Genomic DNA, 25771 nt, shown 5'->3' with positions numbered 1-25771 from the left:
GAAGAATGAGTAGGAGTTCGTCAGGGCATGCCCAGTGGGGCGTGGCAGAGAGCAAGGGCACTGAGATGTCAATGGGGAGATGAATCCTGATGCTTCCTCTTCCTAACTTCCTAGGGCAAGTTCCCTCATTTCTCCAAGACTCAGTTTCCTCCTCTAAAAATAGGGGGTGATTGTTGTGCTCTCCTACAAGAGCTAGTAGATGAAGCAATAGATTTGACAAGGTCTCTGCTCTCCTGGAACTTGTATTTTCTCATCTGTAAAGTGGGGAATTGATGTTTCCAAACTGTGGTGCTGGAGAAGACTCTTGAGAGTCCCATGGACAGCAAGGAGATCAAACCAGTAGATCCTAAAGAAAATCAACCCTGAATATTCTTTGGAAGGACTGATGCTGAAGCTGAAGCTCCAATATTTTGGCAACCTGATGCGAAGAACTGACACATTGGAAAAGACCCAGATGCTGTGCAAGATTGAAGGCAGGAGGAGAAGGGGGAGAGAGAGGATGAGATGGTTGGATGACATCACAGACTCAATGGACATAAGTTTAACCAAACTCCGGGAGATAGTGAAGGACAGGGAAGTCTGGCATGATGTAGTCCATAGGGTCACAAAGAGTTGGACAAAACTTAGCAACTGAACAACAACAGAAGTGGGGATAGCAACTGCAGCCTCGAAGGGTTGTCATAAAGAGCAAATAAGTATATGACTATACAACACGGTGCCACACACTGTTAGCTGGTAACTGTTATTATTGTCACAAAGATCTGAAGATGAGAGTGAGTGGTCTTCCAGTGGGAGAGATGCTGGAAGCAGCCAGTTGTGTGTGCCCCAGGGAGGATGCAGATGGGTGGGACAGCTGGCTCCATCTAGGAGCCCGCAACTGCATTCAACATCCTCGTGGCTGTGGACCAGGCCTTCCTTTCTGCTGCCCACCCTTCTGCATCTGTGAAATGGACCTGCTCACGTTTGCTGCTGGGCCTGAACAGGAGGACCACTGAGACCCTGAGCAGAGCTGCACGTGGAAAACTCTCAGTGACAGGGATGGGGTGGGGGTGACCACATTTGGGGCTCTCAGGACCTATGCCTGTTACACTGAGTGAGTCAGTCTGATGGCCTTGGTACTGACGTGGTCCCCGAGCCCATTTCAGGCCAGAGACCCTACCTCACAGGCAACCCCCACCGCAAAGTGAGCAGGGCCTCCTTAGCTTCTCAGGACTGAAGGCTCCCAGGCACTTGAGAGTGGAGGAAGGGTTGTGATGGGAGAACTAAGAGGGCCTTGGGAGGGGGGCCTGGACACTCAGTTCTCATCAAGCTAAATGGTTATGTTTTATTTTATTAGGAAATATATGCTGTTGTTACCTTTTTAATGAGAAGCGCATTCTGCATTTCATAGCAGTTAAACCAAAGGCAGCCAAGGCGCCGCCCACATCCGGAGGGTCAGGCCCTGGTGCAGAGCTAGGCTCACTCTCATCTTTCACCTTCCCCAAGCCCGTGAACACTGGGGCTCAGAGAGGTCAAGCAACTCGGCCAAGCGTCGCACAGCGGCTCAACTGGGCAACCTCTTTACAATGTAATTAAGCGGGAGGTACACCTCCTGCCCGGCTCTCCTTTTAACGTTTCCAGAGCGTCCTGGCACTGAGGTCCAGCATCCCGGGCTGCGGAGCGCGAGGGGTCCCTAGATCAAGGTCACGGCGGCGCCCCCAAGAAGTGGAGGGGCTGGCCTCACGTGACGGCCCCGCCCCCGGCCCTCCCGCAGCCCCGGCCTCGCCCCGCCCCCGCCCCGCCCCCGGCCCTCCCGCAGCCCCGGGCTCTGCGCGGCGCTGGGCTGCCGGGTGGACGCCTCCCGGAGCTGCCCTCCAGTGGGATGCGCGGCCGGGGCGGGGGGCGCGCCCGCTGGCCGGCGCCCGTGCGCTCTCTGCTGCGCGCCTTCGGGGCCCGGGACGCCGCCGCCACCGCTCGAGGCCCGGCGCAAGGTAAGCGCGCGGCCCGAGGGGCGGGCGCGGGGCTGGGGGCCGGCGGGCCGGGAGCCTGCGTCCTGCCCTTGACCGCTGCGGGGTGGCTCGGATATCCGCCTCCTGGCGCGGGCTGTCCCCGCAGCCAAGGCGGGCGACTCTGTCCCCAAACAACAAGGGAAGCAGTGGGCGCAGTGGTCCGGAGCGCTGCTGGGGTTGGCCGTCCCGGGATGAGAACGCTCCTGTGGTGGCTGCGTGACCCGGTGCTCACGGCACTGGACTTCACTGTGCCTCAGTTTCCGCGTCTGTGAGATGGGGTGCGATCCAACACTTAAGTCTTGGGGCAGTAGATGGGATCACGTAAGTAGCGCTTGCCACCCGGAGAGCGTTCCACACGTGCTCTATTGTCCCCCCAGGGAGGATCGTGGGCCTCCCTCCACCTGTGCAGGCAGGCGCTGCCAGGGCCCCTGCAGACAGACACCTGCTCCTGGAGCCGGTCCAGCCGCGTTAAAGGGACAGGATCTCCGGAGAGGAGCTAAGGAAGCTGGAAGCCGGTGCGAGCTCCCCCTGGGCCAGGGGCGAGGACCTGGGAGTGGACAGAGGATTAGATCTCCCCTTGAGGGGGCCAGAGAGCTGTGCCTGGATCCTGTGGAGGTTGTCAACTAGGCTGAACACTGGGGTGGCCCAAAGAGAGTTAGTCCAGTGTTCGAATTCTCTGGGGGATCCAACCCCAGGCCTGCCCCTTAGAATCTCCTGGAATCTGTATTTTTAAGCAGTGCCTCAGGTGATTTCAGGCCGGTCTGGGAACTCTGGATTAGAGACACCAGTGGTTCTCAACAGGGGGGGTGTCCTCCAAAGCATCTTGTGGGAGAGAAATCTGGGATGCTGCCAAACATCCTATGACGTTCGGGAAGCTCCCCTCTCCCCAACACCCCCCTTCCTGGAAAAGAAAGAAAAAGAAAGAAAAAGATTTCTCAGGACCAGGGCAACTGTGCAGAGATTGGGGAACTCTGAGATACATGGAGTTATCGGGTAGGGAAGGATGGGATTCTGGGGTTGTTGGGAGCAGCAGGAGTCATTTGAGAGCCTGTTACGTGCCAGACCCTCTGCAGTGCCCTGAAGATGAGAAGCCCACAGAGAAGCTTGGGGGCACCTCTGTGTGGTGAGTGGATCCCCATCTAGGGGGTGGATGGCCCTTCTCTTGACTCCACCCACCATGAGTAGCAAGCACTTGCTAACAGGAGACCTTGTGCAGAGCCCTGGGGTAAGGTGGTGAGTGAGAGGGAGGCGCACTCATCCTCTAGTGGGGTCAAAAGCACCCTCACCCCGTGACTGCACACAGTGGGGGCCCACGAGTGTCAGCTTCCTCCCCTGAAAGCAGCCCCGCCAACCCGTGCAATACTTTGGCACTGAGTTTGTAGCGAAGCATTTTGGGGTCAGATTTTGAGAGCGGACCTTTCACATCCTGACCTTCAGCTTGGCAGCGTATTCAGAGCTGTCACAAGTGTATGACCTGCCTGTGGACATGATGCAATTCCTGCCCCACATGCTCATTTCAGTTGAGCATTTTTAAAATAGTTCTATGGCTTCTGCCCGGGCCTTGAAGGATGCTGGGCTCAGCTGCTGCTAACCCACTTTTGCCAAGGAGAAAGCCAACTGAGAGATGGGCCGGCAGATGTTTATATTAATCGCTGAAAATGGCTCAGGTTCTGACCTATATGCTGGGGATGTGGCAGAGCAGGGGGTCAGCTTCCTGCCCTCAGGGAGCTTTGATTCTGGTGAGGGGAGCCCAATCTGTCTGCAGAGAAATGTTGGAAGAAGACCAGGGCAGGGGGTGGGGGTGACAAGGGAGGGTCTTAAAGAGGGATGTTTGGGTGCAGACCTGAATGGGGAGAAGCAGGAGCCATGTGAGGAGAGGGGGTGAGAGCATTTCCAGCAGGAGGAAAGGCAGTGGCCCTGCATGGAGTTGGCTTGGTGGAGCTGGAGGCCAGAAGAGGGTCACGAGCCTGGAGACCCTAGGTGAGGGGAGATGAGGACCCATGCCTGGCCACATGGCTGGTAGGCCCTGGACCTGTTGATGAGCGGTGGGGGTTCCACGTGTGCAATCTGAGGCCATTGGTGCGTTTTAACCTCAGAAATGGCATGACCAGCCGGTGGTGTCCTGTGGCACCAGGCTCCTGGTGGGGAGGGGGCCACCTGCAACTGGAGGGAGGACAGAGGTGGTGGAAGTGGGCAGCACAGAGGCTGGAGCCCATAGGACCTGCTGAAGACTTGGGGGTCTGAACTCCAGGATCACCATAGGTTTCGTGTCTTAAGCCTGGGGGGTGAGGGTTCCATCTATGGAGCTGTGGTAGGCTCAGTGGAGGAGTGGGGAGACTGGTCAGGGGTTGAGGGGGTTAGGGAGAGGAGGCCATGTCCACTTGGACAGGCTCGTTGACGTCTTCAAGGATGTGCCAAGTAGGCCGCTGCCTGTCCGAGTCTGGAGCTGGGGTGGGCGGGCAGCCTGGAGACTCCCATCTGAGAGTCCCTGATGTGGGGCTGAGGCTTTGGGTTTCACTATTGTCTTTCTCTGTTGGTCCGACTACCAAGTTTCAGAGCGAGGGTCCAGGGACCCAGGGTACAGCCAGGCTGTGTGGCTGGACCCTGGCGGGGGTTCCTCTCACTTCTGGAACCAGGAAAATTTGTCGGGCTGCCACCTGCAGCTTTGCCCTCTCGGTTTCTGCAGCCGCTTCCCAGAGCTTGCTTAGAGTGGGTCCTCACTCCCAATCCTGATGGGCTCTTGGACTACTCCTGTGGCCAGCGTGAATTGAGGAACAAATGAGCTGCTTATTCTTCTGGACTTCAAAGTTGATTTGGAAGCCCTGACTCGTACTAGGATATTTCTGCACCAAATTAGTTTTTTTTTTTTAATTTTTGAAGGGGAAGGAGTGATTGATGAGAGCATGGCATGTCCCAGCTGGTGCTCATTACAGGCTGTGGCTTTAGGGGCTGCACGAGGCAGTTGGAAATGTAACGCCCCATCTCCCGGGCTCAGCCCAGGGCTCAGAGTTAGGAGCCTGAGCTGCTCAACTCTTTTGAAATTGTCAGGACGACCCCCTGTACTTCGGAGGCCTTCCTGGTAGCAAGTGACGAGCAATTCAGGAAGCTGGAGATTCATAGGCGGGCGACCTGGTAGCTTCAACTAGTGTCCCCTTGCCTGTCTGGGGCTCAGGCTGGGTCACACCACTTGCCCTTGGGAATGGGGGTAGGGGGCTGCATGGGTGAGTACCAGGCAGGGATGGAGCCTGTGTCCCTTCAGTAGCCAGACCTGAGACCTCTCTTCTCCCAGCCCCAAGAAAATCAGCCGGATTGTTACAGGAAGGGGCACCCCCTCCAGGGCCCAAGAGCGAGCTCTTATCTAAAACTCGGGAATGAATTGTCCGAGGAGGCACATGTGTTGACAAAGCAAGAAACTTTATTGGGAAGGGGTGCCCGGGCAGAGAGCGGCAGGATGAGGGAACCCAGGAACACGGCTCTGCCACGTGGCTCACAGTCTCAGGTTTTGTGGTGATGGGGTTAGTTCCCGGGTTGTCTCTGGCCGGTCACTCTGACTCAGGGTTCTTCCTGGTGGTGAACACATCACTCAGCCAAGGTGGATTCCAGCAAGGAGGATTCTGGGAGGTTGGTAGGATGTACGGACTGGAAAATCTCTGCTTTGGACCTTTCCCAAATTCTTCTGCTTGATGGTAGCTTGTGGGTTCCACGTTTTACCAGGACCTCCTATTGTTAGGATAACGCATCCAAGTGGTTACTCTCTTGCCTGGCCAGGGCGGGTGGTTTCAGTCAGTGTTTCTCCTAACGGGATGACAGCAGGAGGAGAGTTGGTGCTGGGTGTTGCAAACCTCAGCATGTTTCCAGTGCCTCACCCCCAGCAATACGGGAAGCCCACACCTGGGCACACCTGACCTGCAGAACCTCCCCTCCCCCCAGGATCTGGATCATCCTCTGGCCTCAGTCTTCTCTCTTGTGACAGGTGTGCACTGGGAGGCAAAGGCAGGGTTTGCCACCTCCAGGCAGCAGTAGAAGACCCTGTTGAGGGTCTGCCGTCTAGCCAAGCTCTTCCCTTCTCTCCTGTCACCTGCCCAGGGCGTTCTCCTGCCACGTATTCTGCATCCAGGCAAAGTGGTGCCTCACCCCCTTAAGGTCGGCTGAAGAGCTTGGCCAGATTAATGGGTCTATGGCTCCATTTTTGGTTGAAGGGAAATGAGTAGTCCTCAGGTTTTAGACGGAGAAGGCGATGGCACTCCACTCCAGTACCCTTGCCTGGAAAATCCCATGGACGGAGGAGCCTGGTAGGCTGCAGTCCATGGGGTCGCTAAGAGTCGGACACGACTGAACGACTTCACTTTCACTTTTCACTTTCATGCATTGGAGAAGGAAATGGCAACCCACTCCAGTATTCTTGCCTGGAGAATCCCAGGGACGGCGGAGCCTGGTGGGCTGCCGTCTGTGGGGTCGCACAGAGTCAGACACGACTGAAGCGACTTAGCATGCAGCAGCAGGTTTTAGAATGGGTCTGTCAGTAGCTGGTAAATACTTGTCAGGTGAACGCTTGAGGTATTCTAGGTAGGCAACAGGTTTCTTTGGGGAAAAAATATATATAATTACTCTAGTATTTCATGAATGGGCTTCCCAGTTGGTACAGTGGTAAAGAATCTTCCTGCAGAGCAGGAGACGTGGGTTTGATCTCTGGGTTGGGAAGATCCCCCTGGAGGAGGAAATGGCAACTCACTCTAGTATTCTTGCCTGGAGAATTCCATGGAGAGAGGAGCCTGGTGGGTTACAGTCCATGGGGTCGCAAACTTTCTCCAAGTGGGAAGTGAAAGTGACTCCTTCCTCCCCCTTCCCGGAGAGAACCTCTGTTACCATGAATCTTTTCCCACCAGACTGTCTTCAAGTATGCATGTGGGTCTCGGTAGAAGCTGTACGGAATGGTTTCCTGTACATGTTTTAGAGAGATGGTGTCTGAATATAGCTGTCTTGTTCTGAAACTTACTGTTTTCATTCAACACCGCGTCTGGGAGGTGTATCTGGGTTCGTAGAGTCTTCCTGTTTAATTTAGAATATTCCACCATTTGAGACTTTTCTGTGGCTGCTGCCTGTGGAGGGTGTCCTCGGTCCCTCTTGTTACAGGCTGTGTCTCTCTTAGCATCTTCTCCGTGTACATTTTGTCTTCAGGGCTTGTGCTAAGGTGTGGAATTTCTGGGGCACACAAAAAGCCTGTTGTAAATTTCTCTTGGTTTAGTGACACTTTTTCCCAGAGTGGCTGTATCACTCCCAACTGCAGTGTCTGAAAAGTTCTCGTTTGGTTTCTTAAATATTGTCCGTCCCACAGCAGTAGAGTGGGACTTCCTTGGTTTCATTTGTATTCTCTCAATTTCTGGAGAAGGTTTTTCTTATGTTAATTGGCCATGTGGATTCACTTTTTGTCAGTTGCTTCTTTTCTGTGGGGTTGTTAGTTTCTTTTTCTAATTGGTGTCTTGAGAGCTCTGTGTATATTCTGGGTTCTAATCCTCTGTTTGCTTGCAGAGATTTTTGCTCTCCCTGTGGCTTGGCTTTTAATTCTGTTTATTGTGTCTTTGGTTGAGTAGAAGTTTTTAGTTTGCTCTTTAAAGGTATAATTGATGTATAACATGTGAATTTTAGATATATGATATAATGATTCACTGTTTGTATATATTGCAAAATGACCACCACAGTGAGTCTGGTTAGTGTTCATTATGACAAATAGTTATAATTTGTGTATGTGTGTCTGTGTGTAATGAGAATGTTTACAATCTGTTCTCTTAGCAACTTTCAAACCTACAATATACTTCTGTCATCACCAAGCTGTACATTTCATCTCCATGTTTTCAGCTTTGATGTAGTCAAGTTCATTAAGCTTTTTCTTTATGGCTTTGTCTTTTGTGTCTTCTTTAAGAAGTCTCTTTCTGCCTCAAATTTAGAGTGAATGTCTTGTCCCAGTTTGCCCAGGATGGTCCTGGTTTTAGTGCGGAAACTCCCATGTCCTGAGAACCACTGAGTCCTGGGCAAACCAGGACAATTGATTCATCAAGAACACCTTCACCCCTGTTTCCGTTTGACGAGAGTATAGCTTTTTTCTTTACATTTGTTTCAAAGCTACTATACTTCCATGAATGGTATGAGGTAGAATACAGATTTTTTTATTTTGAAGTATAGTTGACTGACAATGTTGTGTTTGTTTCAGGTATACAGCAAAGTGACTCAGTTACACATGTAAATAGATAGATCTATTTCAGATACTTTTCCATTTTCCAATATTACAAGATATTAACTGTAGTTGCCTGTGCTATAGAGTAGGTCCTTGTTGTTCATCTATTTTATATATAGTAGGGTGTATCTATTAATCCCAAACTGGAGTTATTTCTCCGGAATACAGATTTTTAATACGGATTCCAGGAGTCAAAATGTTTAACTTAGGGAGTCATTGGTTCTGATGGAAAGGTCCAGCCGTGTGTTTGCAGAGGAGGAAAGGTGGCCTGCGGGAGGGGAGTGGACACGTGACCACGAGGCAGCCTGTGCCTCCTGAACCTTAAACTGAAGCAGGTTTGGGGCAAGGGTTTGCTTTCTGATTTGATAACTTATATGGTTTTATTGATATGATCAATACTTCATTTTGCATTTAAGAAGCCCTTTTTACCCAGAGAACGAAGGAAACCTGGGTTCAATCCTTGGGTTGGGACGATCCCCTGGAGAAGGAAATGACAACCCACTGCAGTATTCTTGCCTGGAGAATTCAATGGCCAGGAGAGCCTGGCAGGCTACAGTCCATAGGGTTGCAAAGAGTCAGACATGACTGAGCGACTAACACTTTTCGCTTTTACCCAGAAACACCAGCCCACAGGGTCAGTGCCCCTCCTTGCTGCTCAGCTGCTGTTGAAGGCTGAACCTGCCCCCCCAACCCCGGAAGGAGCCCCTCCCTGTGTGCCCGCACAGACATGCATCTCAAGACTTAATAAACCCAGGGCACTGGGTCCGCAGACCCCTCCTCCGTTTGAGCTTCATTAAGGCAACCTGCTGCCTTTGGGATTTCTACTGAATACAGTTGCAGTTTATTTTAAGGAAGAGCAGTAGCAGCAGTGTACACCCCTTGCATAAGACTCCTCCCAGCTGGACTTGGGTGCTCGCTGGGGCTGTGGTGACCAGAGGGGCCTGCAGCCCCTGGAGACCCCACACCACAGCCGTCTGTTCACGCCCTTGTTAGTGCTCCATCCTCCGCGGCCAGTGTGGACTGGTTCTGCAGCAGTCTTCTCACTGCTCTGGGCACACCCATGTCCTGCCACACACGTGGCAGGTGGCCTTCCTGAGTGCATGGACAGCAGGCAGGGCCTGGGAAATCCTGCCTTTTCTCAGCCCCTGGAGAGAGCTGCCCTCGGGCTCTAGAAGCTTTTTCCATTGTGCAGCATCTGGTCTTACATGGAGCCTCTGGTTTCTCCCCAGAGGAGACCTGTTTTTGCAGAAAAATCCCCCAGTTTGGCATCGATTTCCCTCGAGTTACAGAAAGCAGCTTGCAGCATCTCTGTTTGAGGCTGCCCTGTTCTTCTGAAAGCACATCGTATTTCTAGGCTGTTTCCAATTATTAACACACCCTTGCTGTAGCAAACTTAAAAACAGGTGAGTGGAGGCCCACCTGGGCCTTCTCCTCCAATACTGACCCCTTGTACTTTGTATAGGTACAGACAGGCACCCTTGGCAGTCACCTCCTTCCCAAACTCCTAATTTATTACACTTACTCCTAATTTAGAAGCTCCTATCAAAGCGTCTGCCTTACCTGCTTCCCTGTCCATCTGTGTCCCATTCTGTCACCAGCAGGTCTCCTGGAAGCCGGGCAGGCACCCTACTGCCTGCACTGTGTACATTTGGATGGTGGGGTCACTGCTGCTGACCCGCAGGGCAGGGAGCAGAAATAGACCCTCCCTCGATGAGGTTTCTGGTACGAGTGAAGGACTGCCTCTCTCTCCACTTAAGAGTGTCCAGAACAGCTGTGTGAATAGAATGTTATCTTTCATCTGTGGCTACATTTCTTTAAATTCTTACGCACTCCGATAATGAGGATGCTGGCACAGGTGAGGCTTGCAGCAAATTTCTGTTTTTACTTTAATCGCTTTGCTGTCTGGGCTTTTTCCTATGAAAAAGTGAGTGTCCAACTCTTTGTGACCCCATGGACTGTAGCCTGCCAGGCTCCTCTGTCCATGGAATTCTCCAGGCAAGAATATTGGAATGGGTTGCCTTTCTCTTCTCCAGGGGATCTTCCCAACCCAGGGATCAAACCCAGGTCTTCTGCATCGTAGGCAGATTGTTTACCATCTGACCCACCAGGGAAGCCCCCTTTTGCCTATAAGCCACAGTAAAAACTCATGGTAAATTAGCTTCAATATTTTACCTCTTGGGTAAACACCAGGATGATAAAAATCAAGAGGAGGCATTCTTTCATTTATGGAATAGAGTGATTTCTAACTTAGAGAATTATGGTGAAAGTGACAAATATTTGGTAGCAGTCATTTGCATTGGGTCTGCATGGGAGTTACCACGGTGGGAGAGGCCAGGTTGAAATCTCCTTTGTGGGGACAGAGATGATCCAGCAGTTAGGGCGAGACCTGTCCTTAGCTCTTCCCCTTTGTCTGCATGTCTCTATGGGAGGCGTGACCCCACTTGACAGATGAGGAAAACCAAGGCTCAGAGACATGGAGTAAGTAGCCCAAGGCCACACAGCTGCTGGAGCTGCACCTAAACATGGGTGTTCAGCTTTGGCAGCCTCTGGATTCTTAGCCTTTGCTTTCCTGCCTCAGGATTTATGTTCCCTGCTTTTTATCCTGGAAGACAAGGCTAGTTCTTGGTGCCTCTTAGCGGGGAATCCTTCCTGGGTGCCCCAACTCTGGCTGTACCTGAGAAACGCCTGATTTGGAAACAAGGTGGCTGGTGGCAGAAGAGAACCCTGCCCCTCAGGTGGGTGTCTGTGCCCCGTAGGTGGGATGCCAGGGTGGTTCTCTCCCCCAGTCCTCCTGCATGTGTCATACCCTTCATTTGAGTCTTGGGTTGACCTTGGATGTGCACACATCCCTCTTCACAGATGGTCTGCGCGGGGTCACCCAGGATCGTGCAGCAGTGGGAGAAGGATGCTTGGACACCTGCATGACCTTCCCCTCTGACCCCATTTGACCTTCCCTTCTGAACCTCGCCCTCCTTGTGGCTAGAGGATGACACCAGGACTGGAGGCCTCAGACACTCAGGAGGATGGATGGGAGGATATGTGACTGCCGAAACGGAGGACAGCAAACTTTGCAGGCGAAGTGACAACTGTTTATCATCACATATCCTCCCATGGGTTGGAGGTGTGGTGGACTCAGCTGGCGCCCTGCTCTGAGTCCCATGGGCTGGAGTTAAGGTGTGGCCAGGTCTGTGGTCCTTCCTGGAGTTCCGAGAGGGAAGCCAAGTCCAGCTCATGGGTTGCAGGACCTGGGTCCCAGTTTCCCTGCAGGCTGTTGGGGGATCATTTCCAGAGGCCACTGTGTTTCCTTGTGACTCCTTCAAGGCCAGCAGTGGTGGTCCGCATCCTCCAACGCCTCATCTCTCCTCTGCCCACTCCTTCTCTTCTGTCTTCCCTGGGTCCTGTAATTACACGGCCAGCTCAGATCATCTGGGATAACCTCCCATCATCAGGAGACTGATGATATCAATCAGGCAGCTGATGATAACCCAGTTTTTGTTCACAAAAGCCATCCCTGCAGTGCCTAGAGTCATGTTTGCATGAGTAACTTGGGGCTGGAATCTGAGGGTATTCCCGCCTACACTCTTGGGTAAGTTGATTAGCCCACGGTCCAGCCCACAGTGAGCACTAGGTAAGGATAGGGTGAAACCACTGTGGTGGACCAAGTTACACCAGCTCCATGAGTTTGTGTTGGGGGAGGAGGCAGTCACATCCAACTTCAAGGAACAACGCCCCTGCCCAAATTACAGAGCACAGGAACCAGTTGGTAACTGTCTAAATTGTAACAGTAATCCTGTGTAGGAATTTTCTTTATTATAGTTCAGCTACTGCGTACCTTTGCGTCAAGAGTGGCTGGCACATACACAGTTACAATGTACCTGGGCTCCATCCACCACGGTGCATTCCAGGCTGCCTGTGTCTCTCCCAGTCCAGTGCAGTAGCCCCTAGCCCACCCCCTCATCTCCCGGCCCCTTTTTGCTTCCCATAACCTCCCCAAAGAAGAGAAATTCATTCTTTCTTTCCTGGCTGGGGACCCTTCTGGGTTTTTCATTTCTCCCAGGATAAAATCCATGCTTTGTACCATGGGTCATGAGACCCCCTGAGTCCTGGGCCTGTCCCCCACCCTCCCTGCATGCTACCCTGCCTTCAGCACTTCAAGCACCCAGCCCCTTCTCAGCACTTCTGACTGCCCACCCAGTACTTCCACCCCAGGGCCTTTGCATGTGCTGCTGTGGGGAGGGAACTTCCCCTCCTTCCCTGCCCCCTACAGTGCCTGGTGTGTACTATGAATGAGTGAATCAATCAGTCAGACCCCAAACAGGGGCCTCATGTTCTCTAGAACATCTCTTAGATCAAGGCTGTGGGCTCCGTGTGGTCTTCAGACCCATGCCTTTTTGAATGCAATGCCAGCGGCCCCACCCGCCTGGGTCTTTGCTGTGTTTCAGGTTCTGGTGGGAGACAGAACCCACTTCACTCTAGATTTTGGCCCCTCCACTCTCTCCTGCTGATAGACCCCCAGAGCCCATTCTCCTAAAATCCTGGATCTCCCAGGTGGCTCTTCAAAAAAATGAAGTAGGAGGGTGAGCAATCCCCCAAAACTGCAGTGTGAAGTCCCAGGAGTAATCTTTGTTGCACCCCAACTCGCTGAACTGATGAAGCCTCTGCTAAGCACAGATACGAATGCTGTCTCCCCGCGTGCCATGGAAGTCACTGGAAGTCTTGTTAATATTCCAGAATGGGGCCTGGTGAGGATGCCAGTATCTAATTGCCTAAATAACTTCCCCTTCCCCCATGAAACCCCAGTGGACCCACCAGCTTTAACCCGCATACAAGTTTAGTGAATTATGGGCTCTGAAAGAGATCACGGCTTCTGTGAAAACATGGACAAGCTATCATTATTTATAGGTTTGTACAAGTGGATTCTTGGAATTATCACTCCAGCCGCGGAACTTAAGATGTATTTTTAAAGTACTACCGATAAGCCTTGTGCTATGGATTTTCTGTAATTTATGGGTTGGGCGCCATGCCGTGTTTGAACTATTCTACGATGAAGTACTTGTCTCCCATTCCTGTTGCGATGGGATGTTGGAGGCATAAATCTGTGTGTGGTGAGGCAGTGAGCCTGTCTCCGGGGTCTCCTGTGGGAAAGAAAACTGGTCCCTTTGGAATATAAATCCAGTAAACATATTACAGTGTACATGTTGAATCAGAGGAAAGAGACAGTGTTTGGGTGACAGTGATCTTTATTATCTCCTTTTAAAAGAGTCTAGTGGCTGGATGGTCAAGGCGGTGAGCGTGACTTCCGATGAACATTGTCCTTTGCCCTTTTACTTGTTGTCAGCGTTCTAAGCATCCATGTCCTTCATAATCCCTTTCTCCACAGTTTTGGGCATCCCTTCCTCATGTGTGTCCCCCCAGGGTCACAGGTGGCTGCTGCAGCTCCAGGACCACATAGGACACTCGGGCAGGGAGCAGGGACACTGCCGTCAGCATCTGCCAGGGTCATGACGACAACTGCCTTTTCTCTGTGTGACTCTCCATCAGCATGTTTCACAGGGGCCCTGCACCAGCCGCTCTCCCTTCATTTGTTGTTGCTGTTCGGTCGCTCAGTCGTGTCCGACTCTTTGCAACCCCATGGACCCCAGGCTTTCTTGTCCTTCACCATCTCTTGGAGCTTGCTCAAACTCCTGTCCACTGAGTCGGTGATGCCATCCAACCACCTCGTCCTCTATCATCCCCTTCTTCTCCTGCCTTCAGTCTTTCTCAGCATCAGGGTCTTTCCTAATGAGTCAGCTCTTCCCATCAGGTGGCCAAAGTATTAGAGCTTCAGCTTCATCATCTGTCCTTCCAATGAACATTCAGGACTGATTTCCTTTAGGACTGACTGGTTTGATCTCTTTGTACTCTAAGGGACTCTCAAGAGTCTTCTCCAACACCACAGTTCAAAAGCATCAATTGTTTGGTGCTTCCCTTCATTAGCTGGAAACATCCTCTGGCAAGGGAGGAAAATAGGATGAACCAGGACAGGACGGGAGGGTCCCTGATACAGATTGCCTGGGGCTGTTTTCTGTCCTTCCTGCAGAGGGTACCCCTGTTCCTCCTTGGTTGGGTTTCTTGCTCCGCGTTCTTCTGCCTCCATCACTGCCATCCTATGTGGTCCTCCGTGGTCGCCTACAGGTGCTCAAGGCACGTAAGATGTTAGAAGGTCAGTGTCTTGCATCAGAGGACTTTTGTGTCCTGAGAGCTGGGTGCCCTGCCGAATGCCCTCACCCTGTGAGCAACGCCCTTCCCCCACCCTCACCTAGAGGGGAGATGCAGAAAGTGGTCAAAGCCCTTCTCCTGCCTGGATTTCAGACTCTGGCCTGGAAGGGCTTCTCTAGCAGCTTGAGCACAGAGGACACTGCAAGGTGGGCCAAGCATGTTTCTCAGGCCAGCTCTGGCTGCCATGGCTTTCAGAGTGGGGACATGAAGGATTTTGTTTTAGAAGTTGGGTGTGTTTAGAAAACAGCCACAGCTGGCACTGGATGAAGCACCACCCTGGGTAGCCTAATGTGCAAAGCCAGTGGTGGAGACCCCACCAAAGGCAAAGGGCAAAAGAAGCCAAGTTCAAGGCTAGGTCAGCCCTCAGGTCGAGGAAGTTCCCAAGGGCCACAGTTGGGTGCAGTTCCTCCTGTAACCAGCAGAGGGCAGGGCTCCCCTCCTCACTGCAGGTTCTGGGGGACCTGCTTTATTTTCACCCTCCCCTTTTCTCTGGTCTTGAATCCCCATCCTGGGGGATGACCTCTGGACCCTCTTTCATTGGTTCTGTAAGAGCTTGGACAGAGAGCTTGGTTCCCTAAGAGCTTGGCTGGAATAGGTCTTTTTAAGCATTTGAATTTGCTGGTTTAATTCTGTTCCTGTGATGGGGAAGGACAGCTCCCTGGAGCCTCAGGAGAAACATCAGGATTGGGGAAGGGGGGTCAGGATGTGACCACCTTTGTCCCTGAAAGCCTGGAGCTACTGGGGTTCTGAAGATGCTGAGTCTCTTCTCCTGGAGCAGCAATGTGTCGACCCCACTGTGTGTGTACTCATTGGTTCAGTCAAGAAACACCTGTTTCATGGGCCCCTGCAGAAATCTTGAGGACAGACAGTTGGTGACTTTCACAATTTCCTGGGGATCCTGCAGGCTGGAACCTGCAGACAGCAGCCTTGTGCACACCTCGGGGGCCAGACCTTTGCAGACCTCCCACCGGCCCCAGTCTTGGTGTGGATGACTTGAAAGGTCCAAGTTTCTCCTTTCGGCAGTTCACCGGACTTTTATTTCTCCTGATCAGTAGAGGTGGGATCACTAATTTTTTTTAAACCTGAAACTGTTTTTATTATGGAACATTTCAAAGCCAGAGAAAAATACAATGGCTAGCTCCTTCCCTACCTGGCTCAAACAAATCAATGTGGTACTGACATATATGTTTAAGAACTACATTTTGGTTGTCACCCCTGCCTTCTGCCTGTGCGCCACACCTCTCCCCCGGCAATCTCCACGTGAGCTCCTGGAGCAAATGCTAAGTCTTATCCTTTTCTGTGCCTTTTAAGTCTTGGCATGCACTTGGGAGCAGGCACGGCTGTGTAGACCACCCAAAGGAACTAGAAATGGTTTTATGTGGTACATACATGGACAAGGCATTGGGGGAATATTGGCAACTATAGACAATCCTTGTGTCCTTTGTCCTCCCCAGGTGTGACAGGGAGGCTACGTTTCTGTCTCTGGAGTGATGCTTTCCTTTAAAATGCATTTAAGTGCTGAGCCATGCTGTGCTGTGCTGAGTCACTTCAGTCGTGTCTGACTCTGACCCCATGGACCGTAGCCCACCAGGCTCCTCTGTCCATGGGATTCTCCAGGCAAAAATACTGCAGTGGGTCGCCCTTTCCTTCTCCAGGGGATCTTCCTGACCCAGGGACCAAACAGATTGATTAAAGGAAAAATATTGTCAGTAGCAATACAGGTTCTGAGGAGGGAAAGCCCCAAAGCATGAGGGTGGGGGGTGGGGGACAGACAGCTGGAAGCCCTTGAGGCCACCTTCCTTCTCTCCTCCTTTTGCCGGTGACCCTGGACTGCTGTTGCCCGAGCTCCCCCAGGTGCCCCAACCCCACTGGTCCATCTCTGCATCTGCTGCTGGCTGGGCCCATGGCAGGCCTTGTCATGTAGATGTGGGAGGCACTGATAATGAGGTTGAGGGCTTCCTGACACCTGCCTGTGTTTGGGCCAGGACTCAGCCAGGATCTTGGGGCTGCCTGAGGACACACTTGGAGAGACCCCAGACCAGGAGCATCGGCCCTGCCTGTCCTGGCTTATGACCTGGGCAGGTACACTCACCTCTAAGGTAGCTCACACCTCTGAGGCTTGTGAGGAAGAAATGATACCTCCCCTCCCCCTGCCACCCCAGAAAAGGGCTCAGCTCAGAGCCAGGTGCTCCCCATCCAGCACATTTTTATGTGGATAAAAAGTGTTTAGTAAAATGTCCTAGCAAGTTCCTCTTTGCTTCATGGTATGTGTTGATGCTGAAGCTCCAACACTTTGGCCACCTGATGCGAAGAGCTGACTCATTGGAAAAGATCCTGATGCTGGGAAAGATTGAGGGCAGGAGGGGAAGGGGGCAACAGAGAATGAGGTGGTTGGCTTGTATAGCATCACCAACTCAGTGGACATGAGTTTGCACCAACTCTGGGAGATGGTGAAGGACAGGGAAGCCTGGGATGCTACTGTCCATGGGGTTGCAAAGAGTCGGACACAACTAAGTGACTGAACAACAACAACGTGTTGACAACTCCAGTGAAATGTTTTGGGGGTCCTCTATTGATTTATTGGCCACCATTCTCAGCTCTATCCTCCCGTCACCTGGAAGACCCACTGGGAGTGTTTCTCATTTGTTTCTGTTGGATCCCCAATGTCTGGCATGCCCACCCACTCCACAGTGGGTTGTGGGGGTTTTTGGAAGGAAGGAAGGTTTGGTTTCTCTGAGGCACCTGCTTCTAAGAGCCCAAAGCCCCGTGTGCAGTGAGGACCGTCATGTCCCCATGTCTCAGTTCTGTCCTTGGTCCTTCACCCAATGCTGCCAGGTGCTCCCTCTGCACCCCAGCCTTGCTTCAGGGCCAGATATGAATGAGCAGCCCAGGAAAGTCCCTGGGCTCTGCCCAGGTGTGGGACCCCTGGCATGCTCCTTCTCTGAGCCCCAGTTGGTTTTGTCATCGCAGTGGGGCTGAGAGCAGCACCCGCTCCTTGGGGTGGTTTGAGGGGCTGAGATGGGATCCCGCCCATGGGAGCTTGACGCACCCTCCCCCGGTGTCCCTCTAGGCATCTGGCCCCCTTCCTAGCCCAGGCTGTGTGACACCGCTCCCCACCGTGTCCCTCTCTGTGCCCTTTACAAGGCTGGCCTCCTCTTCCTTGCGCTCGGGTCCCTGCCTTAGCTGATGTGGGAGTAGCCTGTGTTTCCCCGCCTCCTGGCCACCCCCCCATCTAGCAGGGTGAGAATTGCTCGTTAACACCTTGGGGGACACCTCTGTAAGTGGCAGCCCTAGCGGGTGTTACCTCCCTCCCCTGGCCTCCTCAACTCCATCAAGGAATCTGGGGGAAGCCTCCCTGGCAGGAGCCAGGCACCCCTCCTGCCTCTCTCCTCAGGGGCAAGGAGGGGTGGGGCAAGAAAGGGTGGGCAGAGAGGACAAGGATGCGGTGGGCGGGGATAAAGCTCGGGAACGCCCCGCCCCTCATTCCAGGGGGCTCCTGGGCAGCAAGACCCCCCCCCCCGTCCAAATCCCCAAGGGTGGACACCCGGGCAGGGAACCTCTGGGACGCTGCTGGGGAGATCAGGCCCTGCCTCCACCGAGGGAGACACCCTCTCCAGCTGGGGGAGGGGGAGGAAGCAGTATGTGGACTCCTTGTTTCTAGAGCCCGGCTGGGGTGGGGGTGGGCGATCCAGAACTCAGGAGTAAGCCCCCACTTCCCTCAGGGCCGGCGGCGTGCAGTTCAGGTATTTGAGACCCCTCCCCATCACGGCGCTGGCTCTCACTCCCCTCTCTCGTGACGTCAGGCTCCTCTCGCGCGGCATGATGGGAGAATCCTAATGTTTTCCAACAGATGCTCCAAGAACAGCTTTCAGATTAAAGCTATTGCCAGAGCAAAGATTCTTCTTTTTTCCTTTCTTTCCCTGGGGGGTGGGGGGTGGGGTGGGGGGAGGGAGCGCCCCCAGAAATTCCTGGACATCACCCCCTGCCCCAAGCACGTAATAAACACTGACAAGAAAAAGTTTTTATTTCCTGGTTCAACTTTTTTTTTTCCTGGAATATAGACTGAAGAATGGGAATAAACACGAACAAATAACGGAGCGAGGCCGCGCGCGCCGGGATGCGCCTGGCTGCCGCCGCCAGGCTATTGTCTCACCGCTCTGAAGCCAGCCCTGGCCTCGTCCTCCGGCTCCTTCCCTTTCCCTGTCCTTTTTGATTTTCCTTTTTTAAAAAACGCCCCCTCCAGCCCCCTGGCCAGTGACCTTGGCCGCCTGGATGCTCTGATTGCACGCGGCTCCCTCCAACTTGCCCCAGCGCCGCCGGGCCCATGGCCGCGTCCGAGGACGAGAGCAGCTGCCTCGTGTCGCGGGGCCGCTCTCAGAGTGACCCCAGCGTCCTCACCGACTCCTCGGCCACCTCCTCCACGGACGCCGGGGAGAACCCAGGTAATGGGAGGGCGGGGGCGGCCAGGCGGGCGGGGAAGGCCAGGGCAGGGGGCGCTGGGCGCACGTCCCTGGCGCTGCTCCGCGTCGGGTCTGCGTTTGGGGAGCCGCGGCAGGACCCGGGAGCTCAGGCTCCCCGTAAGGTGGCGGAGAGCCCTTTGTCCGAGGAGGAGCGGGTTTTCCTGGTAGAGACCGGCGCTCCGCATCCGCCCTCCTTGAGGATTGGTGGGCTCTGCTGTCCTCTCCAAGCGGCTGCCTTCCTTTGGGTGCTGACCACCTGGGGGACCAGAGACAGACCCGTGGGCGCCTCCGCCAGTGCCGGCTCCGAGCTCTGCCTCCCTCCCCCGGACCCCAGCTTCGGTGGCCCCGGCGGCCTGGCTGGGGCGTCCCCTCTCGGGCAGGGAGCGCTCCGTGCGTCCGCCGCGCAGAGGGGCTTCCGCGGGGCTCCCAAGTCGGCGGGGCCTGGCGCACCTGGGCGCGCCCACCCGCCTCCCGGGACAGGTGTGTTGGCAGAGCTGCCACGGGGAGATGAAGGGCGTGCGTGCGCCAGGACGGAGCCCGATTTCATTAAATTATATGGACTTCGTTCACTTCCCCACCCCCACAGCAGCGTCGATTGTTTAGGTGATAAATCCGGTCACAAAGGCGTCCATAAGGCTTGATTGATTACTTTCCAGAGAGGAAGAAAGGCCTAATAAAGCGGAGGGGGTGGGGGGGTGGGCTGTGCGCCCGTCACCATGGAGACGCAGGAAGCAAAGTGATCATTAAAACCTTTCTCCACCAGAAGGCAATTTTCACTTCACAGGGAGAAGTCTGAGCTTCTGAAATGTAGGTTTCAAAAAAAGAATAAAAGCTGGTGTTTTGGTATGGAGCCACAGGACTCCATTCGTATCCTAGGGAAGCAGGGTCCCTTCACACGTTCTGTTTTGACAATAAGTTGCTCTTACCTTCCTCTGATGACTCTTTCTCTCTGAAGGCACCAGCCCCAGATGGGGACTTGATCACCTTAACTGGTGGGCGTCCAGCTCCACACGGCCCCTGGGGCTGGGGTGATCCGGCTTTGTAGGGAGATTCCTTCACTTTGCTGGAACACAGAGCAGCTTCACTATTTAACTGCAAAGAAAGACCCATTAGAGGCAGCTCTGTGGGCGCCAGGGCCCAATCTGAAATTTTAAACAATAAACCCATACAAGGCTTGTAAGATTTCTTTGTTAGGACTGTTGACACTGTGTCATTTGGTCAAACTAAGGTACCAGCCTGAGGAAATCCCTGGCTTTTTGTTTTTGGTATCTGGGAGGGCAAGTTAATTTCCTTGGAGTTTCAGGCACAGGCAGCTCTAAGCAGACCCTTAAGGCTTTAATTAATCCTTTTATTAGAAATTGGGGATTAAGCCTTCAGCACTCCATGATGGATTGGTTTCCTCTGTGTCAGAGATACACATCCATGATTGTTCCAATTATGGAAGTTGAGTGGCTCCTCACGAGAGAATCCTTCTCAGCTCCTTTTGTCTCCCTGGCAGTGAAAGGACGCAAACTTGAAATGGGAATTATGGAGGATTTAGCTTTTTGGCTGTCTGTGAGTTGATGCCTCCATGGGTGGGAACACGGGGCTTGGCAGGTGACTCGTGCTGGTCCACTTGAGAGAGAGGTGAAAGGGCTTGGACGTCCGTGGTACAGTGATGCCGTGGGAGGATGAAAGCCTGGGTTAGTCTCAGGTTCACATGCGCAAAAGGGGACCCAGAGAGCAGAGACCTGGGGTGAAACGTCTCTATGTATAGAATTCCGTGAGTGGTAGAACCTTACTGAAAAGGAAAAATGAATGAAGTATTTAAGAACTGCGTTAGACTCAGGAGTTCCAGTGGAAAAAGATTCAGAATCTTCAGGTTGGAAGCAGCCTGGGAGCTTGAAGTGGGAAGGGTGGGTTAGGGGAGCATTTTCTACAACTGCTTTGCTTTGTTGGCTTGGCATGTGCTTGCATACCTCTTTTGATGGGGGGCTCACTTCTTTCTGAGTCAGTGCATGCTTCTCTTTGGGCAAACCCATTTAAAAATTCATTTTCAAATCGTTCAAAATGGCCTGTTCGAAATGATCCCCTGATGGGATCGTCTCCCAATGCATGGTACCTTGGCTTCCAGAGAATCTGGTGGTGTTGTCACACCCACCTGAGGCATTTCTTCACTAGGCTGTAGAATCCAGCCCTTCAGTTCTCTTTCCCTGAAGAACCTCTCCCATTCATCCACCTGCTGCTCTGAAGTGAGGCTGATGAGCCGGCTGTGGAACGACCTGGTGCACAGTCACCTGCTTCCATCTTTGGAAACAACAATTTCTTTGTTTTTATAAAACAGCTCACAATGGCATTTGCTGTTTTCCCCTCCAAAGTGCATTTTTAATACATCAGTATTCTCATAACAGAAACTCAGAACATCACAGGAAAGTAAGCAGCGATGCCCCTCTCCCTCCCTCTGCAGATGTTATCTCTGTGATGAGCTCCATGGAGCATCTCCACATTTTCCTGCATGTTTATATCTACAGGATTTTGGGAAAAGGCATTTAAGAGAACACAAGTGGTTTCACACCACATGGAAGATTCTCCAGTTTGGGTTTCTACTCAACACTGGATCTTGGAGGAGGTCTCACCACGTGGCAAGTATATCTCCGTTTCTTTTTCTTAATAACCACATAGTATCTTGAAGAATATGTTTTTCTCAGTTGAGCTATATGTGTGTTTCCATTTTTTATCCATTACAAGCGATACAGCAGTGGTCATCCAGGCAAAGCCTCCTTGTGCTCCTGTGTGAGTTTCCTGTAGGGTGTGTCTAGGTCACAGGAGGCTTACATTTAACATTTTTCTGGTATCGCTTCCTCCTGGAAAATGGACCCATGATGCTTCTTCAGAATCTGAGCACATCCTTTCTCCAAAGGCTTCCCGATGCCTGGGGTTGTCCATCTGGTTTTCTCTCTCATGAAGGGTGACAAGGGGCTTCTCGTTGTGTTAATTTGTGGCTCTGTGATTGCTGGCGAGTGTGAGCATCTTTTTGTGGCCTTATTAGTGTGTTAAATCTCTCTGTGGCTGCATCTGTGGCTGTGGACTGCCTGGCAAGGGTGAAGGACTTTCCTTGAGGACCGACCCTCATGCTTTCTCCACATCGTTGCTCCACTCATGATTCTGTAGGCAGATTTCCAGGGTTCCTGTCTGCAAATCCTCACTCTGTGCCCACAAGTATGGTCAGGATCTTTGTCACAACTTAAAATTTTAAAAAGGCAACTTGGCATCCCCATCACCTTTCCTCCCTCTGAGTTCCTAGTCTCAAGGAATTCTATCAGCTCTTAGACTGTGGCTTTGGTCCTATGTGGACCTCCTCCCAATCTAGTTGCGTGCCACCTCCTCATTTTGTCCCTTCGCTGCTCTTCTGGTCCCCTTCTCCCCACCACTCTCTCCTCCCTGGGTTTTCGCTGCATTGTCCTCTCTTGGCTCCCTGCTCTTCCCCCTATTCCTCTCCCCACCCAACACGCAGCGGTCCCTGCAGGGCCATCCCTTACTGTCTTTTCCCTCTACTCTCAGCTCTCTTCCTGGTTTCCAGAGAGCAGGACCAGAGACTAAATGAAGAGTTACCAGGTCAGCTGTTTAGAATGTTTCCGTGGGAACTTGCAACTTGTCTTTTTCTGTGCAACCAGGTAGGGATCTTTCGATCTTGAGCAGGTTTCTCAGCACCACTGATCTGCTATGGGGCGTCCTGTGTATTGTCAGATGTTTAGCAGCATCCCTGGCCTCTGCCCTTGAGATGACAGTAGCAGCCCAGCCCCAGGCTGTGACCATTGAAAATGTCTTCAGACTTGCCAGGTGTCCCCTGGGGGCAAAATCTCCCTGGAGGACTGCTGATTCTCAAACCCTGGTGTGGATTAGAGTCACCCGGAAGTCACCTGTTCACCCCACCCCCTTTGTTTCTGGTTCAGCCTGTGGTGGATGCCAGTGAAGTGCATTTCTAACCAGTGACCAGGTAATGCTGATGGTATGGGTCAGGGGACCAGATCCAGGGACCCACTGAGTCTAGTCCTCCCTGAGCCACTGTCTCAGTCTTTGCTGACAACTTCTCTGCGTGTGTGTGTGTCTAGGTATGTGTCCAGTGGGTTCTGCTCTGACCTGTCTGCCTCCTGAGCCCCAGACCACTGTGTCCTTTGACTTCCTGCATGCCCAGGTCTTGATCTGATGTTAACTCCTCAGAGGGCCCTCTTTGTTCCTCTGATGAGATTAAGTAGCTGCCCTGCCCGCACTACCCAGTTCTCATCCCAACTTGCTCACAATGTTCATCACTGCCTGGGATTTAGGTCTTATTCTCAGTGGACCATCCCCACTAGGCTGGGAGCCCATCACCGACTGCCCACTGGAGGCCTTGGTAAGCATCTATGGGACCAGGCACAGTGTCTGAGTGGATGAGGCCTGGGGCTGGTCAGGTGGCTGGATGGGCTCGCTGTGGCTGAGCTGCTCAGGGGCAACTCGAGATGGCTGGAGGCTCAGTGTGGAGGGGGCGGGGGCCATGCCCCTCTGCAGGGACAGGTCCACCTCTGCTCATGGCCTGGAGAGGGTGAAATCCTCAGAGCATCCACTCCCATCCTGAGCTGCAGACAGACACACAGACACAGCCCCACCCCAGACTCTAGGCTTGCTGTTTATGGGCACCCCACGCGGGTTGGAGACGAGGGGTTCTCAGCCTGCTTTCTCCATGGCCTGGTTCTTCCGGGCTTCTTTCCTCAAATTCTCTCTTGCTCTGAAGCCCTGAGTTTTGGGGTTCTCCCTGTGGCCCCTTGCAGAGCATCTCCATGGCTTAATTAGCAATAGAACTCTTCAGTAATTACCTCGTCAGCTTCTTCTTTGGGGTTATTAAACATAAAAGCTGAATGCTTAAAAAAATACAGTTTAAAAACTTAGAATTTTTTCCTGGTTATCAAAGCATGGCACATTCCTCATAGGAAGTGATTGAAAGCTTTTGAAACTTCTGTTCCTCATCCCCTGCTCCCTTAACTGGACACAGAAGACAGTGACAAGGGACAACTTTGTCCCTGGGACCTTCCCAGGTGCCAGGCGTGGCTGTTTGGCAGAAGGTCAGACACAGTCAGGGTCCAGGGTTTATGTGCCACCCCCACCCCATCCCTGTGGTCACTTCAGCCACTTTCCATCTCCTCACTGGTCACTCTTTGAAATGATCTCACTTATTTGACCCACTCGCTTATGCTCTGTCTCTCCTGCTGGGTAGCACTCTCCAGGACTATAGTCATTAGCTACTTATGGCAATTTAAATCTAAATTAAATAAATCAACCTTAAAATTTCCTTTCCTTGGTCTCACTGGTCACATCTCAAGTGCTCAGTTGCCACACGTGGCTGGCGGCTGCCATGTTAGATAGCATGGGTCTAGAATATTCTATCCTTGTGGGAGGCTCAGTCAGCACTGCTCTGGAGTGGAAGATCCCACGGGTAGGTCCTTATCCCTTGTTCCTTGGCTGTGCAGCCCATGGCTGTTCCCCAGTGGTTGTCCGTTGACTGAACAGACAAGTCAGAGTGCAGACAGAGTGGACGTGGTCTGGGAGGCCTTGTGCTGGAGACCCTCAAGGATCACCTCCCATCGTTAAGGGCAGGACACCCAAGCAGAGGTCATTTCTTATCCACACAAGATTAATTTATCTCAATTCAGTGAGCTCCTCCAGAGCACCTACAATGTGCCATGGTTGGCTCTGGCTGGATGGGTCTGTTTGACAAAGAAAACAATGACATCCAAAGAGATTCTATGCCTGGAGCTGGACAAAGGAATCCCAGGTCTGGCTCTGCCACATACACGCTGTGTGACCTTGGGCAAGTCACTTCACCTCTCTGAACCTCCATTTCTTGTCTGTAACATGGTGGTCAATATTGTCCATTCCTCCAGGTGGGTGAGGATCACTGAGCTATTGTCTGTAACAGACACTGTCGTTGGTTTCACAGCTGTGAAGGGGCAATGGACTCCTCAGACATCTCCTAATCACCTTGAGATCATTCCATCCTCTGTGAATAAAGTTGGGAGGCAGTGGACCCTGTGATGAAGACGTGGGGACACCCTGTGGGTCGATCTGCAGCCCCTTCTCTAACTGGCTGATAATCTGGTAAATTTTCAGTGGCTGAAGTGAAAACATGCTTGTCAGCTCAGTGTTACACTGGGGCATCTTGCTTCCTTTTATTTAATCTTCCTCCAAACCCTTGAGGTAGGGTCAGAGGGCCAGAGGGCCCTGGGGACATATGTGTGAAGAGGAGTTAGAATCTAGGTGAGTTTCAAGCCTGGCCCACTTTGCATGCCCCACCCATTCTGCATGCCCCACCCACTCTGCCCCGCCCACCCACCAGCCCCTCCCACTCTGTCCCAGCCACTCTAGGCCATGCCCACCCATTAGTGGCTTCAAAATTCATCTTTTTCCAGGAAGGCCTTCTGTGCTTTGGGCTTCCCTGGTGGCTCAGATGGTTAAGAATCTGCCTGCAATGGGGGAGACTGGGGTTCGATCCTGGGTTGGGAAAATCCCATGGAGAAGGGAATGGCTACCCATTCCAGTATTCTTGGCAGGAGAACCCCATGGCAGAGGAGCCTGGTGGGCTACAGTCCATGAGGTTGCAAAGAGTCGGACATGACTAAGCAGCTAATACTTTCACTTTCTGTACTTTAGATGAAGCAGATCCATGTGTTTATCCCATTTGTTTCAAGCAACCTGTGCCACAAATACATACAAATCTGTAGTCGCATAAACACACAGGCACAGATGTACTCTTCCCTTTCCTAGTTCATTTAACTAGAATGGCCAACAGGAGAAGATTTATTTACTGCAAGTCAGGCAAG

The 25771-nt window shown here is 52.6% G+C and overlaps 1 protein-coding gene across 2 annotated transcripts in view; it reads left to right on the top strand.

Annotated features, from left to right (window-relative positions):
• Window positions 1-1806: 1806 nt before the first annotated feature.
• PHACTR3 (phosphatase and actin regulator 3) overlaps window positions 1807-25771 on the top strand; it is a 208429-nt gene continuing 184464 nt past the window's right edge. Inside the window, exon 1 of one of the 2 annotated variants that reach the window (XM_081559353.1) lies at window positions 1807-1970. In XM_081559353.1, coding sequence (XP_081415479.1) covers window positions 1862-1970 — 109 coding nt within the window. In that variant the 5' untranslated portion in view covers window positions 1807-1861. Of the gene's footprint in view, window positions 1971-18802; window positions 18921-25771 lie in introns of those variants that run through there. The other variant, XM_081559354.1, reaches the window with a different exon arrangement.

The sequence above is a fragment of the Giraffa tippelskirchi genome, chromosome 13 (genome assembly GCF_054371585.1).
Source record: "Giraffa tippelskirchi isolate mGirTip1 chromosome 13, T2T-mGirTip1v1.2.pri, whole genome shotgun sequence".
Classification (NCBI taxonomy): domain Eukaryota; kingdom Metazoa; phylum Chordata; class Mammalia; order Artiodactyla; family Giraffidae; genus Giraffa; species Giraffa tippelskirchi.
The sequence above is the reverse complement of the archived record's forward strand: the minus strand, read 5'-3'. Positions and strand labels throughout refer to the sequence as shown.